General features: G+C 39.5%; 1 protein-coding gene across 6 annotated transcripts in view; it reads left to right on the top strand.

The window, feature by feature from the left end:
• The window catches only part of MAP4K3 (mitogen-activated protein kinase kinase kinase kinase 3), a 478,522-nt gene that overhangs the window by 77,517 nt on the left and 373,603 nt on the right, over positions 1-27,402 (top strand). For all 6 annotated transcript variants that reach the window (XM_089681775.1, XM_089681773.1, XM_089681774.1 and 3 more), the window contains exon 2: positions 6,137-6,194. In XM_089681775.1, coding sequence (XP_089537901.1) covers positions 6,137-6,194 — 58 coding nt within the window. The remainder of the gene's footprint in view (positions 1-6,136; positions 6,195-27,402) is intronic.

Raw genomic sequence — 27,402 nt, 5'->3', positions numbered from 1 at the left:
TGGGCTGTCTGTCACGCACTGCTCTTTTAAGGTCTATCCATAGATTTTCAATTATGTTGAGGTCAGGAGATTGTGAAGGCCATGGCAAAACCTTCAGTTTACGCCTCTTGATGTAATCCCCCATGGATTTCGAGGTGTGTTTAGGATCATTATCCATTTGTAGAAGCCATCCTCTCTTTAACTTCAGCTTTTTCACAGATGGCATCAAGTTACCATCCAAAATTTGCTGAAATTTTATTGAATCCATTTTTCCTTCTACTCGTGAGATGTTCCCTGTGCCACTGGCTGCAACACAACCCCAAAGCATGATTGATCCAACCCCATGCTTAACAGTTGGACAGAGGTTCTTTTCATTAAATTCTGTGCCCCTTCTTCTCCAAACGTACCTTTGCTCATTCCGGCCAAAAAGTTCAATTTTAACCTCATCGGTCCACAGAATATGTTTCCAAAATGCATCAGGCTTGTCTATATGTTCATTTGCAAAGTTCAAACGATGATTTTTGTGGTGAGGACGTAGAAGAGGTTTTCTTCTGATGACTCTTCCATGAAGACCATATTTGTACAAGTGTCTCTTTATAGTGGAATAGTGTACCACAACTCCAGTGTCTGCCGGATCTTTCTGGAGGGATCGTGCAGTCAAACGTGGGTTTTGAATTGTTTTTCTCACAATCCTGCGAGCTGTTCTGTCTGATATTTTTCTTGGTCTTCCAGATCTTGCTTTAACTTCCACTGTTCCTGATGACTGCCATTTCTTAATTACATTCCGAACAGAGGATATTGACATCTGAAAATGCTTTGCTATCTTCTTATAGCCTTCAGCTTTGTGAGCGTCAACTATTTTCAGTTTTCTAGACAACTGCTTAGAAGAACCCATGGTGCTGATTGTTGGGGCAAGGTCAGATGAGTCTGGGCATTTAAAACCTTTGAGATTGACATCACCTGGTCTTCCCAGACGATGATTGAGAACAATCCATGACACTGGCAGGTCTCAGCTTGGCAAAGGGGGCAGTGCATGCTATAAATTCTGCAGGGTGCCCAAACTTTTGCAGACGCCATTTTTTTGTTTTCTGCTATTTTGAAAGTGTAAATGATGGAAATAAAATCTAACTTTTGTTGACATATTATAAGAATGTCTAATCTGTAATTTGATGCCTTTTGGAGATTTTTCCATCTCTCCTTGGCTTCTTTATGCACATTAATACAAATTTTTAGCTGGGGTGCCCAAACTTTCGATCCCCACTGTGTATGTATATATGTATGTGTGTGTGTGTATATATATATATATATATATATATATATAGAAAAAAGTATAATACAATGAATTTTAGTGCACACAAACACACAATATAATACAGTGATGGCGAACCTTTTTGAGCCCGAGTGCCCAAACTGCAACCCGAAACCAACTTATTTCTTTCAAAGTGCCAACACTGCAATGAAACCTGAATATCGAGCTTTTGGTTTAGAAAAAACAACTCGTACAGTAGTGCAAACTAATTAACAGTACAGGGATGACCAGAGACTGCGGACAGTACAGGGATGACCAGAGACTGCGGACACAGTACAGGGATGACCAGAGACTGCGGACACAGTACAGGGATGACCAGAGACTGCGGACACAGTACAGGGATGACCAGAGACTGCGGACACGGTACAGGAGATGACCAGAGACTGCGGACACGGTACAGGAGATGACCAGAGACTGCGGACACGGTACAGGAGATGACCAGAGACTGCGGACACGGTACAGGGATGACCAGAGACTGCAGACACGGTACAGGGATGACCAGAGACTGCAGACATAGTACAGGGGATGACCAGAGACTGCAGACATAGTACAGGGATGACCAGAGACTGCGGACACAGTACAGGGATGACCAGAGACTGCGGACACAGTACAGGGATGACCAGAGACTGCGGACACAGTACAGGGATGACCAGAGACTGCGGACACAGTACAGGAGATGACCAGAGACTGCGGACACAGTACAGGAGATGACCAGAGACTGCGGACACAGTACAGGAGATGACCAGAGACTGCGGACAGTACAGGGATGACCAGAGACTGCGGACAGTACAGGAGATGACCAGAGACTGCGGAAAGCACAGGGATGACCAGAGACTGCGGACAGTACAGATGACTGCTGACCTTTGGGGAGGGAGGGGGAGCGGGTACCTGAATTTGACAGGTACCCGCTCTTACTTCCGCAGAGTTTTTTTTTTTATCTTACCTGTTCCTTTATCCAGCCGCGAGCTGTCTTCCCGGCTTCTGTAGTGTGGGCGCTCGTCGGACAGCCGGATGCCCAGTGCGCATGCGCGAGAAGCGCTGCGCTTTGTGATTGGTCCGGCGGCTTCTGGGATCTGTCATGTGTCCCAGGTACCGCCTTACCATTCACAAAGAGCACTGCTTCTTGCGCATGCGCACTTGGGACCCGGCTGTCACGCACACTACAGAAGCCGGGAAGACAGCGCGCCGCTGGATAGAGGGACAGGTACGGTCCCACTGCAGAGCTGAGCGGCTGGCCCGGTACTCTGACATGGCGGCGGTGGAAATACCGGACCGGCCGCTCTATATTCGCTCCATAAGACGCACTGACATTCTCCCCCCTTTTTTGGGGGAAAAAAAGTGTGTCTTATGGAGCGAAAAATACGGTATTCTCCTGGCGTGCCCACAGATAAGGCTCGGCGTGCCGGCTGTGGCACGCGTGCCACGGGTTCGCCATCACTGATATACATAGTTTTTGCTAAATATAAAAGATGGAGTTGCGTCGAAAACATTTATACCAAACATGTCAAGTCTTAAAATTGTGTGCTCCTGTGATATCGGAAAAAACTATGGTAAACCAGAAAACATAATTGGTGACACTTCAAAAGCCTTTACTATTCATCAATTTAGTGTTCACCATTAGCCATGGCACTAGAATTATTGCTCTCACTCTGGCGTTCGTAGTGATACCTCAGGTGTATGGTACAAGCAAATTTTACATACACGTGCACACCCTGTGCTGTGTTAGCATTCGTGAGGATCTGTTGGGAATCAAAATGATTAATATTTATCTATTTATTTTTTATTTTACAATGTTGTATTCTATTTTTTTTTTTTTTTTCTTTTTCTGTAATTTAACTTTATTGCTATCACAATGGGTAACAAACCCCTGTTTGATAGTATTGGGCAGGTGACAAGTACTCTTTATGGAGACACTTGGGGGGTTTATTTACTAAAGCTGGAGTGTCCAAAATCAGACTCCCTTCTGCATAGAAACCAATCAGCTTCTAACCTCAGCTTGTTCAATGAAGCTTTGGCAATGAAACCTGGAAGCTGATTGGTTTCTATGCAGAAGGGAGTCTGATTTTGGACTCTCCAGCTTTAGTAAATAAACCCCTGGGGGTCTACTAGACCCAGTGTGTAAGATGCCCTTCAAAGCAACTAACCAAGCACAGATCTGCTCGGTTAGCTGCTTCCCTGGCTGTATCCGCAAAGAAATAACAGCTCTGAAACCAAAATCATTGTCACTTCTATCTTCATTCACTGCAGAGAGGATCAAGGAATGGATGTTCCTCAGTTTCCTTCCATTCAGCATCTTGAAGCCATTTATTGTGGTCTCAGACTCCCAGGAATAGGTTGGGTGGGGCTTCGGGGGAGTGCGGTCACTGCGCTGTGAAAGTGAAAAAAAACCAGCACAAGCTTGGGCTTTGTGGCTGCTGCTGCTTGTGCTGACCCCTACTCTCTACACTTACTATGTATGTACAAGGAGCTTAAGTGGTTAATGTTGTCCCATGTTGAAGTCCCTATGTCCTTATAATCCGAAGTTTTGTAGCAATTTCCATATGGATGTAGCTTATTACTTCATTCCTTTATCGCTTTTTATGACAGAAGCTTTTATGCTTGTAAACCCTAGATGGCAGAACAATACTTCAAATGCCCTAGGACAAACTATGTTAAAAGATCATACTATTGTTGATCCTTATTGACAAAACTTGGGCCCAGTGTCTGACCAAGAACTCCTCTAAACAAGCTAAAAATGTGTACTTTTTAAGCAAGTAGTTTATAGCTCACACATCACATATAGTACAATAGAATCTATTTTCCTATGGTCTTGTGCAAACATTGTTTAACAGTGGCATGTGAAAGAGAAATGAAAAATGATGTCTGTTTACTCCTGGAAAAAAAAAAGGTGTGCGAGTTTCTGAAAATGTAATTATTTATTTCAGGTACTTATATAGCGCTGTCAATTTACGCAGCGCTTTACATATATATTATACTTTCACATCAGTCCCTAACCCTCAAGGGGTGTACAATCTAAGGTCAAAATTACTTTGTCTTAAACTAAATCTGGCACAAACGTGGACAATTGCAGAACGTAATGTGAAACAGTGATTGTTTAGCGTACCGAAATTCAAGACCAAAAAAAGTATATATTGCAGCTTGCCAGTCCATAAATCTGGTAGCTGCATTTCTTTTCAGTCACCTTTCATTTATTTGCCACTGCTGATCCAGCCAGCAACACACTTCCTGTCTAAGAGTGACCGCACTGTCACTGTACTGTATCCATGGAAGAGCCATGCTGTCACCCTAGAATAGGAAGTGGTATGATTACAGAACACCTCCAACTCTTCTCATAATATAGGAGTGAGGTGTTCATTAATGCAAAGTTAACTGAAAAGGCCAATAATCTTGTTTACGATTTCTGTTCAGTGCACATGAAGTTACAAGGAAGGTAGTTACACACTGAAGTTTATAAGTGGGTGGGTAGACCTCTGGGTATCCCTTTCCTGTCCCGCTTGAGTTACTCGAAGTGGTCTTATGGAGACTTTCAAACTCACTGGGAGTTTGATTTTGGGACACTTTTACTAGTTAGCTCAGTAGTCCGTTACTTCACGTAGAATGCACGGTGTCAGGTTTCCATTCGCAAAAAAAGTCCTTCCCTTGGAGGTGGTGGTGCACAACAATCTGGGTGAGGTTGGGAAGATTCAGGTCTTGAGAAGGACAGGTGGTGACCAGGGACCTGGTCAAAAGCCTGAAGGAATGCCAGGTCTCCGTAGTTGCTGTCTGTCAGTCTCTGGGTGTGTGGCTTTTCATTCTGTCCTTTCATGTTCCCTAGATTTTTATAAGATTAGATTTTTTAAAAAAGGCTGCATGCATAGGTTAAATGATTAATTGTCTTAGCCTGAAGGGTGTTTTTAGGTGGAGGATAGGGCTTAAGGTACATTATATTGATAATAGTAAAATATGTTTTGATTTGCGTATTTAGTTCTGCTTATGATGTTACCGGCAAAAAAAATACCTTTCCTGTTTTCTGTGCTGAAGAAAGCTATTTTTGTTTACATATATATTTATATTTATTTTTATTTATTCTGTATATATGTAAATATGCTTTTATTATGCTGTTTGTTTGTAAGAATTTTAATAAACAAAATTTACAAGGACACTGTATTGGTATTTGTCAGAATAAGAAAGGCCTGCCCTTTTTACCAAGGATTACCTATTGGTCAGCGCGACTGCCTATACAATTAAAGGATTGATACCACAGGAGAAGGGCAGGGACAAGCTCAATTTTATCAGGAAAGAAACAGATGTGCATATAACTCAACGTGCCTGTATCTCTGTGTTGTTTACATCATACAGTATACTTGCCCAGGTGTGTAACTGATTTACTTGAAAATCTCTCTGTCTTGTGCCACGTTTGCAGCAGAAAAAAAACAACTGTACAAATGGAATACATTTATTTTTGGAAATCTGGGGGTATTTTTGAAAAGAGGTCTAGCCATGCTTGTTGGTTTCCTTGTGCTATATTTAAGTTGGAATCCAGCGCAAGTGGGATGATGGTAGATTCCCAATTATTTATGCTGCATAGACATTCTGTAGTCGGGATTAAGTGTTGCAAAACTTGTGTTTCCCCAAGGACCTCAACATGATTGCAGCTGCTGCTGCCCCTAGTCCTACGTCCTGCATTACTAGCATTGAACAATGCAAGTTGCCTATAAAATGGTAAAAACAATTGTATAAAGCTTCAACTAGTGCATGTTCATGATCATTTCTTATTGACATTTTGTTGTAATTTTGTTCACACCATTTAGTATGCATGTATGAAAGAAAAAAACAAAAAAAAACCCTTGCTTTCCTTGTGTCTTGTAGGCTCGAAATGTCAATACCGGAGAACTCGCTGCAATTAAGGTGATCAAACTGGAACCAGGTAAGAAGCCCGTGGTGCTTTTATTTTTTAAAAATGGTGAATGGGGCTGGTAATGTCAAAAATGAGTATTTATACACAGAGTAGAAAGGTGAATGCAAATAAAATGATTAGAATTTATTAAACAGCTTTTATTATATGCATTTATGCATATTAGCGAGCTTCTGTATTCTACTGGTTAAAAACTTTAGGGCATGGCCAGTTTGCTGTTTATATTTCATCTTAAGCAGTTTAACTCCAGTAAATAAACTAAAACTTTATAAATGTAAGTGGCAAACTGACAGAAATAAAAAAAAAAAAGTTAGGTCATTAAAAATTATGAAGTATAAGGTAAACTTTGATAACCTTAAAAAAAGCCTCTTTCAGCTAACAGCTACTGGATCACAATGGAAGTAAACTTGGCCTTGAACGTTTATGCTGTCCTACTAACGGTTAGCTGACAGCTAGCTAACAAAACTGACAGAAGCAGCATTGTGTTTCATTCTAAAACTGAATTTACTTCTGTAAACCTGTAATGCAATCACATAAACTGAAGTTACAATATCCCTGTACACGTCTTTTACAAATGCATACAATGAACACGTCTTGCAAACAACTACCTACAAAACATGTTAAATACATTGAAATGCAATCTAGATGTATATATGACTTTAACAAATGTTAAATAGACTTACAAGTATATGTGTATCAAAGGGAGAAAGGAGGCTTCATTGGTGAGTTCTTCTGGAAGCTAAAATGGCTCTGGACTGATGTGTGAGTGAAATTTCCTGTTTCTGAAGGGTAGGCTGCAATTCCAGTAAACACCTAATAGATAGCTCCCTACTCAACACAATGATGTGATATACAGAATAGCAGTGATGTAAGAAATTTCTACAAATGTTTGGTTTGCACAAAAGCAGTGTTGCAACAAACTCTATCACTACACCTTCTGAAGTAACATTTGGACAATATTATAATGATATTGTAATTATCAGAGAAGGAATAATGGACCATCATACCCGTTAAAAGAAATAGTAAAGAAAGCCAAGGTGTTAGTGACTACAATTTTCCACTTGATAAGTGGAAAAAAGTCTGCTAGGAACACGTCTGACACACCAAAATCCACAGACGAAAACAGGTGATGGATGACTTACATGGCAAATGTTTTGATACATTTTAACCATTAAACTGTGCAAAAAAAAAAAACTAACCTGCTGTATTTTCAATTTGCTTGTTCTGTGCTTTTATTTCAGACAGTGTGTTTTGTAAATTCAGAAAAAAATGTCAAAAGTGTCTGTGTATATACGCTATATACTGTACCTGTGGGTGTATATAAAATGCAAAGAGGTTACAGCACATAGAACACTATTATTTGCTTCACAAGTTCAGAGTCTCTTGTGCACATCATCGGATCACTCTGGGGCTCAGGTAAGTACTGGGGGGAGGGGGGCTGCTACACACATACATGGATAGAATGCATGAAGGTAAAAAACCTTGAGCCTTTATAACCACTTTTTTCTTCAGTCTCTTGACAAAAAAAAAAAATGAAGTTGGACGTGCAATAGTTCATTTTTAAAATGCGTAAGGGGTTCTTTACTGTTAGGGTGTTAAGGATGTGGAATTCCCTTCCATGGTTGGTGGTGTCAGTGGAGAGTGTAGATGAGCTAAAAAAAACTTTTAAGTGTGTTTCTTAGCGAAAACAATGTACAGTGATATACAAAAGCGTAGTCACACACACATTCAGGTTGAACTGGATGGACTGGCATCTTTATTCAACCTTACCAACTATGAAACTACTGTATGTAACTTTAGGCATCACTGCACTTTTAATTGTTTCAGACATCTCTGTCTTTTAATCACTGGCCTGCACTATGCACTAGAAATATCTGAGATATATCTGTGCTCTGTTCCTAGATGACTTCATGAGACACTAAAGAGATTTAACAACATGTTCGCCCTTACATATTCATAGCAAACCTTTGCTTAAATTCTTAGTTTGCATATATTGCAATACATGTTCAATCTGACCAGCTGCATCAAACTGGCCAGCTGCCAGTGGCTCCCGCTGCTTCATTCAATCCATTTGGGACCATTGAGCTCAATTTAAAAATCCAAAAGGTCTCCTGTTTGCATAAAAGTGAAAATCTTTCGTTATCCGTCAGGGATCAATCGCCATAACCTTCAAACACCCAAACTGGTATCTTTAGGTGTAAAAAGAGAGGCTGTCTCATCTGTCAATTCATTACACATGGTCATTCAAATGTTACGGATTACAAGGGTAATGTTGTTTTTTTTATACAAAACAGTTTATGAAATGTGCAAGAGATCATGTGATCTATGTGCTCTCATGCCCTTGTAAGATATTGTATGTGGGTCGCACTATACGCCCTTTACAAAGGCGTATAGGAAAACACCGCAGGTTGATAAAAGATGGTTGTGATAAACACAGTGTTCCCCGACATTTCCTTTATACCCACAGCAAATATTTGGGTGTTTGGAGGTTATGGCGATTGAACATGTAGAAAAAAGATCCCTGACAGATAACAAAAGATTTGGACCTTTTGGATTTTTACATTGAGCTCAATGGCCCCAAATGGATTGAATGAAGATCTAGAGATCCATAGCATTGTCTACTTACGTTCTTTAATAAGGATTCATTAGGCACTCTTAGTTTGATTGTTTGTTCAATTCTTTTATCCTTCAATTTTTCAATGTTTTATTTGGTTGATTGATTTCTGTATTATTTAATTATTCAATTTATTATTCATTTAGTTATTTATTTGTAGGCGTTGTATCTTCAATGATGTTCAAAGACTCAATTTATAGTTTCCTTTTTGACAAGCAACAGTAGTATATCCCCCCCCCCTTTGCTTTCTTCATTGTTATGTCTTTTTTACTATTTTCTTTACCAGTTACTGTTTTTTAAGCCTTTTTTTAAATTGTCTTGTAGCATTTGCAAACTAATTTCTTTTAAGATGTCATTGTACAGATTGTATAGCTGCAAATGGTGCAGTGGGGACTGTCCGCTCCATCCCCGCTTCCCTCCCCCTTGCCATCACTGCCTGGCTTCCAATTCATATAAATACAGCTTGTAACCGTACAGTTCCTAGACTTGACAAAGCGCATGCGTGTGAAATGCCAAGCTTGCGTCTCAGGTCCAGGGCTCAGCTTCCGCCCTCGTCCAGGTCACGGTGACTTCACATCCAGAGCACCGCGATCCCCGGCAGGCTCAGTCACACACAGCCTTCCCTCCCGGCTTGGGAACTCTGAGTAGCGGACGGTCCATTGCACAGTCCAGGCACAGACCGCAGATTTTGTGATTTTACCACAATTTAATTTTGAATAATAAAGGTATACCTCCTGCGGAGGTGGATATGTTTTTCACATATTCACAGCACTGTTTTTCTTGGGCTTACAAACTTCACTTTATATAGTGTTATACCAGCAGCAGTGAGTAGTGACCCCCAACACTGAAAACTTGTGCTTTGATCCTTGTTCCAGTATGAAATCAAGCACCTAGGCATGCAGACTGCTTCTACAAATATTTTAAACAGAATGAGTCGCTCTCAGGAGCTCCGTGAAGTCAAGTGTGGTACCGTGATAGGTTGCCACCTGTGCAATAAGTCCATCCATGAAATTTCCTGGCTACTAAATATTCCACGGTCAACTCTTAGTGGTATTATAACAAAATGGAAGCAACTGGGAACAACAGCAACTCAGCCATGAAGTGGTAGGCCACATAAAATGGCAGAGTGGAGTGGTCAGTGTATGCTGTAGCGCACAGTGCTCAGAAGTCGCCAACTGTCTGCAGAGTTGACCGCTAAAAACCTCCAAACTTCATGTGGCCTTCAGATTAGCACAACAGTCTGTAGAGAGCTTCATGGAATGGGCTTTCATGGCTGAGCAGCTGTAGCCAAGCCTTACATCACCAAGTGCAATGCAAAGCGTCGGATGCAGTGATGCAAAGCACACCGCCACTGGACTCTAACCAGTGTACACCAGTGCACAAAGCAAGGTCCATAAAGACCTGCATGAGCGAGGTTGGGGTGGAGGAACTTGAGTGGCCTGCTCAGAGTCCTGACCTCAAGACGATAGAACACCTTTGGGATGAATAGACGGAGACTGCAAGCCAAGCCTTCTCATCCAACATCAGTACCTGACCTCACAAATGACAGCCTTCCCAGAAGAGTTGAAGCTGTTATATCTGCAATGGGTGGGCCGACTCAATATTGAACCTTACTGACTAAGACTGGGATACCAATGAAGTTCATGTATGTATAAAGGCGGCTGTCCCAATACTTTTGGCAATATAGTGTATGTGACAATTGTATTTTTTGTCGTGTGTGTGTGTGTGTATGTATATATATATATATATATATATATATATATATATATATATATATATACACATACACTACTGTAGGTATCTGGAAAGTCTAAATTATGTCATAGTCTTCAAAGTTTTGGTTTCTCATAAAAACAGGGCAAACAGCAGGTTATTTAAGGTAGGCATGAAGAGCCTTTGGGCTCTTTAGGCTTAAAAGCATACTTCAATGTCAGTGCAGTAGGATCCCAGCAATATGTTTGTTACCATGGAGACAAGCAGCTGTCTTATTTCTGTGCTTGCAGGAGCTCGAAAGCAGTGCACGTACCTTCTTGCGTACTTGATTTTTATCATTTTAGCAAAGCAGACCTGCAGTGTACATTGGTGCTCATATGTGCGGTTTGTAGATACGTTATAGACTAAGAGCATACACTGAATTCCTTTATGTATCCTTTTTAAATTCATAGTGAAGGTTTTTACAACACAATCATAGGCGATGCTGTAGAAATTACAGATGAGCTCAGTCGCGTTTCGACCCCAGTCTGAACCCACCTGAGTGTGCCTGCTAGGAAGCTGTTACTGCACTGGGCCAATCATAAGAAACCAAAGCATTCCCTGCCCCTCAGCCGCACATATACGTCCCCATTGTTTGTGTTGCTGCGGGGTGGAGAATGCCTTGGCCACATTGTGTAAAAAGGATGTTTGATCCTGTCTTCTCTGATCCTCACCTTCTACTGTCTTCAGTCCATCCGCTGATAGAACAGAGCATTGGGGGCTAGCTGCACATGCTCAGTTTGGTGTGTATTGCTAGAGAGTTTTTTTTTTTCCTTGGGAGAGTGCATGTGATCAGCATGGAGCCAATCAGCACTGTCCAGATAGAGGGTCAGTGGTTATGCAGCCTCATAGGACAATCAGGGGAGAATGAAAATTCCTTCTACAAGCTTTAACCAGTGCCCTGCTGGACACTGAAAGAAGTCACAAGACTACTCTAATTTCTGATGAGAAAAGGTATTTAGCAGTTTATATTTACTAAAATAATTGCTTTTCCATGTTGTGTGTACTGTTGGAAACCTTGGGGTCCTGGGTTTATTAACACTTTAACCTTTTTGCTGCCAGAGCCGTTTTTGCATTTTTTGCATATGTTTAAAATATAATTTTAGGCCTGAGGATGACACAAAAATTTAATGTTACACGATATTAGTGCAGCAGTTAAGGAAATGCAAAATTTCTATTAAAAATACATTAAATTTATTACCCTAAACCCTAAACCTTGTATATTGGGAATCTATATTGGGGAGATCATTTTCAATTACAGCCTCTCACTAGGGAGGCTGTTGCTGGAGCCCTTTTCTAGGCTGCAAGGGTTATACTACGTCATCTGACCCCCCCCCCCCCCTCCCATACGGAGTGGGTACAATGCATGGGTGAAACTCTACAGTTGAAAATTACATTTACCAACACAAATCTTTTGGGCCCATGGTTGAGAACTCTAGGTTTGAGTCTGCTGCACTTAGTTATAGATTGACTTCTCATAAGCTGAGATTGTATCTCTATAAGGTACTTATGGGTGGTAATCCTGTCTATCGGGGGCAACTAGTATAGCAGCACTGTAACTATCTACCTCTTACCTGTAAGAATTCTTTTAATTTGAGTTGTATTTCTGATGTCTTTTGTTCTGACTCAAGTTCCTGATGGTGTTTATTTCATGTATGAGAGGAAGTTCTGGAAATGCTGTACCATTACCTTGTCTTTCATTTAACCACCTCCCACCTGGCCAATGTACATAAATGGCCAGGTGGGAGCTTCCCCTGTTCTGAGTGGACGTTCCTGTACGTCCCTCAGTACAAGTGCCAAAGGCCGTGCTGCAGCATGATTCTGTGATGGCTGTGTCCCTCAGACACAGTCCATCTCGAATCGGGATATAGGCTCTATGATTGGCCCTCGTGATCATGTGATGGCTGTGTCCAATCACAGCCGTCTCAGAATGTCAACAGAGACACGTGTCTCTGTAGTTGACTCCCTGCCAGAGCTCTGTGAGACCTCAGAGAGGGGAGGGGGGGAAGGGGAAAGCTGCAGACTATGACAGTTGATATGTGTAGCTGATGATTTTATTCATCAGTTACACAGATCTGCATGTCAACATCTGTCACAGTGTCCCACAAACATCTGTCAACATCTGTCACAGTGTACCAGTGCACAAAACAAATAATAATAAAAAAAATTTAAAGTACCCTCGTCCCCCCTTGCTCACGTGCAAAGACGACTGCTCATTGGTCTCACACGCATATATAAACAGCGATCGCACCACACACATGAGGTATCACCGCGAACGTCAGACCAAGAGTAATAATTCGAGCACCTGACCTCTTCTGTAACTCTAAATTTTTAAACTGTAAAGGCTTATAAAGCATCGCCTATGGAGATTTTTAAACACTGTAGTTTGGCACCATCCCATAAGTGTGCACAATTTTAAAGCGTGACATGTTTGGTATCTATTTACTTGGTGCAACACCATATTTTCTATTTTACCACAAATGTGGGTATTATATTGTTTGTGTGCATCAAAATTCTTTAACCGCTTCCCACCTGGCCACTTCACAGACAGGGCCAGGTGGGATCTTCGCCATTCTGAGTGGACGTTCCTGAACGTTCCTCAGAACGTGGCCACGTAGCTGCGCGCTCTCGTTGTACCTGTGTCCCCTGGACACAGTGCAACGCCGCTCGGCAGAAGGGCTCTCTAATTGGCCCTTCTGATCACATGATGGCTGTGTCCAATCACAGTCATCATGTGATGTCAATAAAGCCATCAGTCTTTTGACCGGCTCTGCCTCTCCTCACACAGAGCCCGCTAGTGAGGAGAAGCAGAGCCGACCTGTGTAAAACACACATCACTCCATAGTGTCCCCCACACAGTTGTCAGTGCACCAGTGATCCACATTTGTTACACAGTACCAGTGATCAACATCTGTCACAGCGTACCAGTGCAAAGTCCATATCTGTGCCAGTGATCCACATCTGTCACAACGTACAAGTGTAAATTCCACATCTGTCACAGTGTACCAGTGCTCATCTACTTCTGTAGCAGTGATCAACATCTGTCACGGCCTACCAGTGTCAAATCCACATCTGTCAGTTTACCAGTGCTCAATATCTGTCACAGTACTGGTGTAAAATCCACATCAGTACCAGTGAATAACATCTGTCACAGTGTACCAGAGTAAAATCCACACCTGTACCAGTTATCAATATCCGTCACAGAGTATCAGTGTGAAATCCACATCTGTACCAGTGATAAATATCTGTACCAGTGAACATCAAAATCAACATCAGCAATATCAGCAGTGCAGCATAAACATGTCTAAAAAATTATACACCAGTGAGGAGGCTTTCCAGATACTGAGTATGACGTACAGGAGTAGCGGGGAACTCTCTGTCAGACACACATTCTGAGTATAAGCTAGGTGAAAGCAGTGGATCAGCAACGGATTCTGAGGAGAGAGTCCAAACAAAGGGGTTCAGGAGATCTGAGGAGGAGCAGACACCCACCAATAGTGCAGTGGCGAGTACAAGCAGTGCAGCCTCCCAGAAGATAGCAGCAGAATGTATTTTGGGTTGTAATTTTGGGTATGTACATACTATGTGTTAGAAATATCTCATAAATGGACAACTTTGTATATAAAAAAAAAAAAAATTTTTAATTTTCTTGCAACATTTTCCAAAAACGTGGAAAAAATGACATGTTCAAAAGACTCATTATGCCTCATAGAATATACATTAGGATGTTTGCCTTCCAAAATGGGGTCATTTTGTGGGCAATTCCATTATCCTGGTGCTCCAGGGCCTTCAAAAATGTTATAGGTAGTCAGGAAATGAGATGTGTAATGTATGCCTTTTGAACGCCTATTGGTGCTTTTTGGATGTTGGGCCTCTGTATGTGGCCAGGGTGTGGAAAAGTCTTACACATTTGGTATCCCCATATTCAGGAGGAGTAGCAGAATTTATTTTGGGGTGTAATATTTGGTATGTACATGCTATGTGTTAGAAATATCTTATAAATGCACAACTTTGTGTAAAAAAATAAATTTTCATTATCTTTTTCAATGATTGGTACCATAGCTTGTAGACTTTATAACGTTCACACAGACCAAATAATACACACAATTTGGGATTATTTTTACCAAAGCAATGTAGCAGTATACATTTTGGCGCAAATTTATGAAGAAAAATTACTTATTTGCAACATTTTATAACAGAAACGAAGAAAAATGCGTAGTTTTTTTTTTTTTTTTTTTTTACAAACTTTTCAGTCTTTTTTAATTTATACCGCAAACATAAAAAAACCCCAGTGCTAATTAAATACCACCAAAAGAAAGCTCTATTTGTGTGAAAAAAAGACAAAAATTTAATTTGGGTACAGTGTTTGCATGACTGAGTAATTATCATTCAAAGTGCGAGAGCGCTGAAAATTGAAAATTGGTCTGGGCAGGAGGGGGGATAAAGTGCCCTGTATTGAGGTGGTTAATAAAACTTTATTTGATTTAAAATAAAATACACTAAAGTTAATTTTAGGGTACACAAACACAATACATTACCCAATTTTTAGTAAAATGTAAAATAGAAGGTTGCGCCTAGTAAGTAGATACACAACGTGTCAAGCTTTAAGATTGTGCGTGCCCATGAAATTGTGACAAACTTCACTACCTTATATTTTCCATAGACCACGCTTTAATCACTTCAGTACTGGGAACTTTTACCTCCTTCCTACGCTGGCCAATTTTCAGCTTTCAGCATTGTCGCACTTCGACATTTGCATGGTCATGCAACACTGTACCAATATGAAATATGTATACTTTTTTTTTTTTAGACAGAGCTCTCTTTTGGTGGTTTTTAATCACCTCTGGGTTTTGTATTTGCAAAACAAACAAAAGAAGACCAAAAATTATGAAAAAAATAAAATAAAGTATTTGTTTTTTTTCCGTTGTGCGCTGATGAGGCTGCACTGTTGGGCATTGATAGGTGGCACTAGTGGGCACTGATTGGCATTGAGAAACAAAGCCGCTGTCTCTTCCTCACACAGACACTTTGGGGTTTATTTACTAAAGCTGGAGAGTCCAAAATCAGACTCCCTTCTGCATAGAAACCAATCAGCTTCCAGCCTCTGAATTGTAGCACTTGAATCTCTTCCATCTCAAAATGCCCATTTGGTTACAAATAGCTAAACCTGCTAAATCTAAAAAACATTTTACATTCATTAACAATCAAAAATTATGAAAAAAATAAAATAAAGTATTTGGTTTTTTTTCGTTGTGCGCTGATGAGGCTGCACTGTTGGGCATTGATAGGTGGCACTAGTGGGCACTGATTGGCATTGAGAAACAAAGCCGCTGTCTCTTCCTCACACAGACACATTGGGGTTTATTTACTAAAGCTGGAGAGTCCAAAATCAGACTCCCTTCTGCATAGAAACCAATCAGCTTCCAGGTTTCATTGCCAAAGCTTCATTGAACAAGCTGAGGTTAGAAGCTGATTGGTTTCTATGCAGAAGGGAGTCTGATTTTGGACTCTCCAGCTTTAGTAAATAAACCCCATTGTGTGAGGAAAAGACTGCTGCTAACAGGTAAGTCTGTTTACACATGATCAGCTGTGATTGGGCACAGCTGTGATTAGCCCTTTACCACGATCTGTGAACAGCTGTGTCCAAAGCAGACAGCGGTCAGGGTGCGCCCCAGGTGCATTCTGGGAGGACGTCTACAGACACCCTCACAAAATGAGAGAACCGCACTGTAGCCATCTTTCAGCTATAAAAGCCCCTATAGGTCATCAGTTACCCAGGAGCTCTGGTGATAAAATTATTGTTCTCACTCATTTTTTTTTTTACTAACATTTTTTCATTACCTAGAGGACAAAATGTCCCTTATGTGATGATTTTATGGTGATAAGTTCTTGTTAATGAGACATCTGGAGTCTATAAGTTCCCAAATGTTTCACCTATCCTCCAATGAAACTAATGCAGTGCAAATCTTACTGCATTTGATTATTTTCCAATTCGTTCAGAGTAATAAGAGTAGGCTAGAAATAATTGAAGTTTCACGTAGAAATGAATATATGATTTCTCATTTTGACCATAGATGCAATTTAAAGGATAATTGTGATTTTTAATAATGTGGCTGTTAGGTGCCCAGCAGACTACGCAACTAAATTTTCAGTGTTTCTAACAAAGGTTTACTATAACTAGCTTTTGTCCAGGGCTCCAAAGCACCACCTCTACCTGAGTTGGATCCTGATATGCCTGGGCATATATGTTTATGTTCTAGGTGAACATAAAAAGGAATTTAGAGGACCTGGAGATGGTGTTGGAGAAGGCCGTGGAAGACTTCTCAACTCCAGACTCCTATACACCTGAATCTGCATCTTCATGAAGTATGGTTGCCAATGTTGATTTGCTCACTTCTGCTATGTGCAAAAGCCTCTGAATTGTAGCACTTGAATCTCTTCCATCTCAAAATGCCCATTTGGTTACAAATAGCTAAACCTGCTAAATCTAAAAAACATTTTACATTCATTAACAATCAGAATGGGCAATTTATGTTGACTCAATCCAAAAATAGTTTTCACTCCTCCTAAAAGCATTGTCAAGTTCTGCCTGGTGAAAAAGGAATCCATTTAGAAGTGGACTTTCCGGCAGTTGATCTTGCCAGTCTTAGGGCTCAATCACACTATGGTGCAGAGTCATTAGGTTTTTCTGTACATGATCTGCATGAGCACAAAAAATCAATTGTTCTTTATGTGCCCTGTTCACACCACAACACTAGTATCGCGTTCAGATTTTTTCTGCGCAGGAATCTGCAACATGTATAAAACTCAATGAAGCGTGCATGAAAACTGCTGTGAACTGATATCTCTGCAAGTGAAATCTGCCATCCATGTTTATCAGTTTTTCTGCACGTATGATGTGAATGAGGCTTGAAACAAACATCACACGGTAGTAACTGAAGATATTCCTTCATTCATGGATTCTGCAAATAGGAAGTTTTGAGATACTTTTAAAGTGGAATCTAACTGTATCTAAGCACCACAAACTGAATATCCTATTTAATTCATTTTTAATATTAAAAGCAAACTCACCTATCCATGATATCCCTGATTTGAGAAATCACTTTAAATCACTTTGAAAAACACCTTTCTAGTTGTGGCCATCTTGAGTAAGAGCAGATAATTCATATAGCATTTACCTCCTGGAATCCATCTGCCAAAGAATCACCTCCCTATTGAGGCCTGGTTCACACCAATGCATATTTTAGGGCTTTTTGCAGAACGCACTACAGTCCATTTAACATGGTTTTTTATGGGACACGTTTACATCTATGCTTTTTTTGAGCTGCTGCGTTTTTGGAATGGGTCAGGAACTTTTTAAAATGCAAAACGTTGCACTTTTGGTTTAATAGACTTCAGTTGAGATGCTGCAGAAAATGCATGTAATGTGTTACTGATGCGTTTTGCATTTTTAATTTGCCCAGCAAAAAAGTGGCAAAAAAACCCTATTCAAAAGTGCAAAATGCATCAAAACACACGTGCAAAAACTCAAAAAACACTGCAAAATGGACAAAACACAAACTGCATTGGTGTGAGCCTTGCCTGAAATGCATTGAAAACACATAAACACACGTGTTGCGTTTTTGATGCGTTTTGCGTTTTAAAGTTGGTCAAAAAACGTAAAAAAAAAAACCGCAGAACACATAAAATAATGCATCAATGCAAAATGCACTGCAAAACGGACAAAATGCAAACTGTCTCAGTGTGAACCAGGCCTGAAATGCATTGAAAACCCATCAAAAATGTAAACGTGTTGCAGTTTGATGCATTTTTGAGTCACATGACCTATGAAAAACGCACTCTAAACGTGGTAAAATCGTGGGCAAAAGCACGCATTTCCGGCGGCCATTATCGGCACCTTTTTTCCTATCAGCAAAATGCCGATAACACTATTTTCGGCCGATACCTTTAGCTGCCAATATATCGGTGCATCCCTAGAAAATATTGATATAGCTATAGTATGTGTATGGCTTTTGTTGTATGCGGTTCAGGAATTTGTTCTTCATGTCAGCCATAAATAAGTTTGCATATTGGGGTGCCATTTTACTTCCGATAGCAGTACTCATACATTGAAGATAGATGTCATTGAAAGCGAAGTAGTTGTGTGCAAGAATGAATTTGATGAGCATCCTCAGCAGTGTATTTGTGGTTTGGTGTGGATGATAAGCATCTGTGACATGCAGCCAACCCATCCTTGTGTGGGATGTTACTATACAGAGATTCTACATCCATAGTGACTAGAAGTGTATTTGGTGGTAATTGCTGTGTATTTTGGAATCACATGGATAAGTTCTGAATGTAGGTGGGCTGGTAGTAATGGTACCTTTTTAATTGCTTAGTAAAATCCTTGGTCAGATAATTATTACATAAATCGTGTATAGCTCTTCACTCCATGGGTGAAAGATTGTATAAACATTTCTATTGCTGGGTGGATATCAGGGATATGACTTGCAGTCTGAATCTGTCAATATAGGAGTCCAGTTTGCAGTTGTGTTCTTGTGGAGTTATGAAGTTGCTGTTCTTTTTCGTTTAGTCTCATTCCATTGTCCTAGGAATTTTACTACTGTGAAAATATTATTTGAGCCTTAGTCTCCTGAGGAATTTCTCCATATCTGACAATAGCTGTAAATTATCCAATTTGGTGGTTGAGCAGAATGTGAGGCCTTTGCAGAGGACTGTTATTTCTGGTTCTGAAACATTCTGCTAAAACTTTATGTATTAGTACTGCTTGGACCTTGAAGAAGGGGACATACCCCAAAAACTTCTGAAAAATTGTATGTTAATGCAAGTAAAAAAAAAAGAGTATCACGGACAGTACTCAATTGTTTCTTCCTTTTCACTAGAAAGTGATAACGGATGCCAGTCTTTCAGGCTGGGGAGACGAGTTCCAGTCCCTCACTGTGTAGGAACATGGTCATTGGTGGAAGCAGTTACCCACTAACATCCTAGAGCTCAGAGCAGAAAGAATGGCTATACAACATAGGTCCCTCTCTCCCAAGTACACCCATCACAGTGCAATCTGACAGTGCCACGGCTGTGGCCTACATGAAGGGGGCACCAAGAGTCATGTATGCCCGTGAAGACTGAAATTGAGCTCTTCAGTAACTTTTGCAGCATTTGTTTTTGTATTCCCGGTCACAATCCTGCACAATGTCTTTGTCTCTTTGAGTCAGTTGACCATGTTGACTTGTATGCTTATCAGACAACGGTTTCCCGGAAGCTGTATATGCCGTCATAACCTTTGATACTGTACTTCGTGACACAGCAAATAAATCGTCAACTTCAGTCACAGAGGTACCAGCTAAGCGGCACCAACAATTTGCCCTCTCTGAAGCTCAGTAAGCTCTGACATGACTCTGTATTACTGGCAGTGAATGACAAAAGTGAGGCTTCCACCTGTTAGCTAGGTGTCTCATCACACGGAAACAAAAGAATGTTACATCACTTCCACTTTCAATGTGAAACATGTGGTCACTTTCACACCTGCAAATCATGTACTGTTGCCATGTTTTTTAATCTAACCCCTGTAATTTACAGCTTTGTTATCATAATGGGTTTATATTGAAATATCTGTAACACCTAGAGAATACTTTATAAACTGTCCACATTCATTTTTCGTAATATAGAGGGTACCAAGCTGCAGTAGTATGTTAGGATGATGCATTTACCCTTCATGCTTGATCATGAATTCCAAAGCAGGAACCCAATCCTGTGTCATTTAAAGTACAATTCCAGGTTTATTTTGACTTTAAATAGCCAAATACCCAAGCTGTCCAAAACAAACAATTTTCATTATTAACTGATGCTGCTTCTATGTGCACTGTACTATTCTGTACTTCAGCTACATACAGTAAGTGTTCAGGTGACATCCCATCTTCTGGTGGAACTAAATAAAATCAGCCTGAAGGCCGCTGCACCATTCAGAAGCCTTGTATTTTTATCAATTAATACAATCAAATCAAAGGCTTCATCTGATCAGCCAAGAATGTATCCATTGCGGGGACCCCAGAAGAGAAAGATGAGGGCTGGTCTGTGCAAAACCAGAGCAGGTAACTATAACATGTTTATTTAAAACAAAAAAAAAGAGAGACTTTACAATCACTTTATTTGAGATAAGTTAGAGAATTGCTGTCATTGATGGTCCTTAATTTTTTTCAATGGGAATACAATGCTCGTCCCTATAAAACCCTAGCTTCCAACTGTCATTTTGAAGCAGTTCGATAAGGTGGAAGCCCCCTTTACAAAAAGTGTAGTGTGAAAAAAGACAGGACACGATCTTTGACAAGTCTTTTATTAAAAGAAAAAACTAAAAGAATGTTCCCAGCAGTAGATCCAACATCAATCTCGATGCCTGCTGCTGCCTGCTGACCCGAAAAAAGAATTAAAAAAAAAAGGCTCCAGGATCTGGGGGCCCCCTCGTTAGCCCCCCCTGCCCCACAGCACCCCCCATATTGTGGCCTGGTATGGTCCGGGGGGGAGGGGGGGCACTCGCTTGTGGGAGTTCCCCTCATAGACTGAGCCTGGAGACAGTATCATATAATGTAGTATGTTTTATTAAAAAAGATAGCAACCATGTGAAGCATAAAATCATCAATGGATAAAAAGCACTTACAAAGATAGCCGTCGAACCATCATGTGGACATGGCAGCATGACGTCAGCACGTAGGCTCCTGCTTGACGCGTTTCGTGCACACGCACATTCCCAAAGGGATCCACCTTTTGTAAGTGCTTTTTATCCATTGATGATTTCATGCTCCACGTGGTTGCTATCTCTTTAATAAAACATACTACACTATATGATACTGTCTCCGGGCTCGGTCTATGAGCTTGCCCTCTAGGAGGAATCTCTTTCCTTGCTTCACTGTGTGCTGGAGATGGAGACTTGGCTACTCTACGTTTGATTGTTCATTTGGTACATCACTGGCTTCTGGAGAGATCCCACCTTCAACTGGGTCATCGGCAGGAGGAACAAGCAGGAACACCCCTTAGTGTCATTCCGCTCTGAGCTTGCTTGCTACTTACTTCTGGTGAGTGCATTATGGTGGAGGTGCAGTGCGGAAGTCACAGAAGTCACTACATTTTATTGATTTGATCACATCACTATTTTTGGGACTATTATGATATTTAGATGACTTATTTATTTTCATTTGTTATACTGTCTATTCTGTTTCTTCATTGGAGTATTCACTATTCACTATTCTCTATTTCTTTTTTTATAATGTTTCCTTTCTCTTTTACGATCACACTGGTCATCATTGATTATAACACATTTTTATTAGCGCTGCACATTGATATTATAGTGGTTAGATATGCCACGTAACTACATCATTGCAGAGAAAGGGACAAAAGAAGTTCCCATAAAAACTTAAGGATATGAAAAGCAGCATATAACAGTAATGTTGGCAATCACTGCAGATGGGAGCAAGCTTATGCCTTTCTTAATCTGCAAGCAGAAAACTTCCCTAAAGATCAGTGCTACAGAAAAGCTTTTCCCCGGCGATGTAATTGGTCGATGCCAAGAAAAAGGATTGATGACGGAATCTTTAATGATAGACTGGCTCAAGAATGTATGGGGTCGTCATCTTGGTGTCCTCAACCATCAGCTGTCAATGCTTTGTTTGGACTCATTTCGTGGTCACTTAACGGACAACGTAAAAAAGAATGTTTGCAATTTGAACAGTGAACTTGTCTTTCCAGGAGGGATGACTTCTGTTTTACAGCCACTGGATGTTAGTGTTAACAAACCATTTAAAGCTAAAGTACAGGAGCAGTATGAAAAATGACTTTGTGGGCCAAACCGGGAACTGACACCAACAGGAAAAATTAAGCGTGCTGCACCACATTTTATTGCACACTAGGTTTCTGCCCTCCTGGCAGTATCTCTAATTCAAAAATCATTTAAGAAATGTATTTCCAACGTGCTAGATGGCAGCGAAGATGACATGCTCTGAAGCATATCTGATGATGACAAGGAGGATGATTCCTGCACTGATGCGAGTACCATCTCAGAGTTTTCTGACAATGGAGGCAACTGTACTGACAAATGATTACCGTAGTTACATACTGTAATTTTAAGCTGTCTTTCCAAGCTACACTTACTGTTTATTAAAAGGTTTTCTATGTAAAAACTTGTTTTAGGTCAGTATTTGGTTTAATAGTTTATTGTAATAAAAAATGTACCACAACATATGGTGAATTTATTATCGCTGTCTAAAGTACTGTAAATACCAAATGTAAAACATCTTAACATAAGCCCATTGTCACATTTTATTACCGTGTTTTCACTAATTACCAGCAATAAAACGAAAGTAAATAACTTTAACCCATTGTCGTATGCAGGTGTGTACTACATTCGCCAGCAAACGTTTTTTTTCCAATTTCAAGCCTTTCAAAATAGAGGTGCGCATTAGATTCGATGGCGCATTCAACTTGAGTAAATTCAGGTATACTGTATTTGTGTACAAATAAATACTATTTTAACAGCCAATTAAAACATGAAGGCAATATGTAGAATTTTGGTTCCAATAAAGTCCTGTTCTTTAAAGCTGGTTCTCTTTCATAAAATATAGTGGAATGTGGGGGCTTGCAATATTTATGCAATACAGAAGCCATGGATAAATAGCTAGAATACAGATACATTCCAAAATACAGATACATACCAGATGTATGACTGTGCTGCATATTTGCATTTCTCATTTCATCTCTTTTTTTTGGCAGTAGTGGTTTGCGACACTAAATAGATACTAGACAATAGGTATAAAGTAGATACTGTTTGCAAAATAGCAAAGTAGAGTAGTCTAGACACCCTTGAGGTGCAAGTAGCCTTAATGCAGTATTAAGCCCAGAAGAAAACATTTATTATATTGCAGCTTACAAATTCTTGGATATGACGACTGCATTAGTTTCATTTTTTAGGCTTTCTTCTATTTTAACCTGGTGATCCAGCCAATAAGTCAGTTGTTTTTCAACAGAAAAGCTCTCTTTCAGTTACAGGGATGAGACAGACCATTTAACACTGGCAGGGATGCTTAACCACTTGCCCTCCAGAGGATTTACCCCCATATCTCCCCCACCCCTCCTAACAGGTCATTTTTTGCATTACTTTAACTGACAATTGCGTGGTCGTGCAACGCTGCACCCAAATTAAATTTACGTCCTTTTTTCCCATGAATAGAGCTTTCTTTCAGTGGTATTTGATCACCGGTGCGGTTTTTATTTTTTGTGCAATAAAAAAAAAGGCCGACAATTTTGAGAAAAAAAACAATATTTTTGACTTTTTGCTATTAAACATGTCCAGTAAAAAAAATTAAAAAAAATCAAATTTCGGAATAAATTTAGTCCAAAATGTATTCTGCTACATGTCTTTGCTAAAAAAAAAATCCCAATACATGTCATGTAAATTAATTTGTTTACATGAAAGTTACAGCATTTACAAATGGCAGTATACAGTCAGGTCCATAAATATTGGGACATCGACACAATTCTAACATTTTTGGCTCTATACACCACCACAATGGATTTGAAATGAAACGAACAAGATGTGCTTTACCTGCAGACTGTCAGCTTTAATTTGAGGGTATTTACATCCAAATCAGGTGAACGGTGTAGGAATTACAACAGTTTGCATATGTGCCTCCCACTTGTTAAGGGACCAAAAGTAATGGGACAGAATAATAATCATAAATCAAACTTTCACTTTTTAGCTGGAGTTCAACTTCAGTTTGTTACTAAATCTGCCCGTACTTCTAACACTCCCTTTCCTTTCCTCCAGACTGACAGTGTTGCTCTCCAAATCTGCCCCCTGTGCTTCTTCATCCAGAGTGGCATGATAGTATCTGTATAATAGAGTAAGTTTATTGCTGGCCAGATAAACAGGTGAAAGAGGTAAAATAGCCTAAAAAAAAAAAAAAGACAACTAATACAACCACTAATCTAATGATTGGTAAGCTACAATATATTGCATTGGTTTGCGGTTTATTATTGCTTTAAGCAGCTAAATTGCCTAGCAGAAGCTATACGTATAGTAACAAAACATTAAGGAGAATGGTATAATATGAGATTTAAGTGAGAAGAGCAAAGGAAGAAAAAGAATGGGGTATTCATCTTGGGTAAGAGGAAAATCAGCGGGAGAATGTATGACTTTTAAGGAAATTGTATAAGTAAATCGTAATACTTTTTCTCTAAGGTTATTCCTAAAGTTAGAGATCTCATACTCAAGCTATTGAAACTGACCATATATTAAAAAAAATTTAACATTTTTTTTTTCATTTTGTGCACACATTTAAAAATTATTTAAAACCCCCAGAACATTACATATTTTCTGAAAGTAAAGGGCCTGTAGAATAAAAAGATAGTAGTTGCAATTTTTTATCTTGCATGATATATAGAAGCTGTTTATTAAAGCATAGTTTTAGCAAAAAATATAATACAATTAATTGTAATGCAAACACATAATAGCCAAGTTTTAGTAAAATATAAAAGATGGGGCTGCGTTGAGTGAATAGATCAGCCTTTCTCATCCAGTGTGCCTTGAGGTTTTTTCAGGGGTGCCTTGGCAAAATGTCTAAAAATTGCCGAAAACTTGTATGCAAGCCAGGGGGGAGGAACAAGCCTGCCTTTTAGTTAAACAAATCCACAGGTTTTTATTGTGAACCATTATGACCTTCTAGCCACTGGCGACCTGACCACCAGTGACTTCATCATAAGGAGGATATTAAGGAGGATGTCGGCAACCTGCACAGCATCTTAGTTTGACCCTCCCCTGCCCCTTTCCATAAGTGCTGGGGTCACATTAGCTCAGTGATGGAGAAAAACTGAGGGAGAAGAGAAACACTGGAATACTGGTCAGTACCAGTGTGCAAAAGTGTATTTGCTTTGGAAGAATAAATCACTTCTAATGTTGGGTGTACTACATGTGTGGAAGTTGCTGTGTAATATAAAACTATTAGAATAGTTCATCACATTTTAGAATGGGGTGCCCTTCTTTGAGGAAGTATGTTATGCTATTTTGTGGGTTTCACTTTCTATTTATCTGGAGTCTTGCTACAAAAAAAAATGTATTTATGTTGACATCTGGGTGACTGACTATGCCTCTTTTAGTGGCCGTCTTTGTGGTTCAGATTGACTTACGAACATCTATATCAAGAATGATGGTTGCACGTTAATGTCCTTGTTTACATTGACAGTTCTTGGAGGTGGCAGTCCTGGCACAGGTTGTCTTTGTATGATTTAGATTACTGCCAGATCCTGTTGCTGGGATACAGTGTAAAATTTCTTTTGCAAGGCCCAGCTAGGCTCTACAGTGATGTATTTGTTGTACTTCTAAAGAATAAAAGCTTGTAAATGTCAAAGTATTTGATAAAGTCAGTGTGAGTGATAACTTTATTACAACTAAGTAAGATTTAATGTGCCCTTATACCGTAATTGTCTTCTTTACCGGCTTCAGTAGAATATGAACACCAAATCTTTTCAAGTTTAAATGGGGCTAAAGGACAATTCTTTTCTTTCCTTCACATCAATGTCCACCACCCCATTGTCAAAAATAACTGCAAAAATTTTGGTTTTCTTATATATTTAAAAGCATATTCTGTGTCTGCATGTGATATACACATTTTTACATTATAAACACTGCTATATCAGAGTGGGGGCCAAATCTGTATGAGAATGTCATGTCATTGTCATTATTTCAATCCTGTCCTATCCTTTGCCAGCTACATGGCAAAATAGTCCATGGGAAACTAGTTCTTTAGTGAATATTTATTGTTAGGTTATGATTTATTGATGTTTTCTTGTTTTTTTTTTTTTTAACATATTTTATTCTGGCCTTCAGATTTCATCCATGTCCTGCTTCTCTGTTCCCACTTTTACCCCCTTCCTGTCCAGGCTAATTTTCACCTTTCAGTGCAGTTGCACCTTGAATGACAATTGCGTGGTAATGCAACACTATCCATATGAAATTTTTATTATTTTTTATACAAATCGAGATTTCTTTTGGTGGTATTTAATCACCGTTTTTTTTATTTTTTGCGCTATAAATAAAAAAAGAAAAAAACGCGTTTTTCTTTGTTTCTGTTAAAACATGCAAATAGATGATCTTTCTACACAAATTTAGGCCAAAATGTATTCTTTTGTAATTGTAAAAAAAATTGTAATTTCTTTCCAGTATTGTTTGCATGTTAGTTATGATAATATTTTGGCAGGTTTTACAAAATATCACACACAGTTTTTTTTTTAGGATATATTAAGCAGTTTTTCAATAGTTTAATATTCAATAAAGCTGATCATTTGCTAAACATAGCTGTATTTTTAATCCTTTTATACTGTTGCAAGCATTGCTTTGAATGTACCTTACATCCTGTCAGCTAAAGCGCTAAAATCGCTGCTTCCTCTGGGACTGCTTTCACACTGATCCATTATTCTTCTGTTTTTCCGTTAAAAAAAGCAGAAGAAAAGCTCATGAAAATTAAATTTTCTGGAACTCTTTACACTGGTTATTTGCTGGTTTTTATTTGCATTTTTCAAAGTCCTGCCTGCTGTATTTTTGGTGCATGCTTGCTGTGGTAACAACACCACACCAAAAATGCATCCCTCCATTGAAACAAATGGAAAATGCATAAAAAAAGGCAGCAACTCTGGCCTTTTTTTCTGGTTGATCACTAAAAAGAGTGGGAAATTTGAAAGTTTTACATTTGACTGCTGGTGATTATTGGTGCTTGTAGTTGTTTTTTTTTTCTTTTTTGTGTCTTGCTAAAAGCTTTTACTTTTTAAAATCCCTTTTTCTGTCACTTTTTAAATAGCATTTTTTTTTCTTCCTTT

The sequence above is a fragment of the Staurois parvus genome, unplaced genomic scaffold (assembly GCF_062004578.1).
Source record: "Staurois parvus isolate SC_StPar_1 unplaced genomic scaffold, SC_StPar_1.0 ptg000277l, whole genome shotgun sequence".
Classification (NCBI taxonomy): domain Eukaryota; kingdom Metazoa; phylum Chordata; class Amphibia; order Anura; family Ranidae; genus Staurois; species Staurois parvus.
The sequence above is the reverse complement of the archived record's forward strand: the minus strand, read 5'-3'. Positions and strand labels throughout refer to the sequence as shown.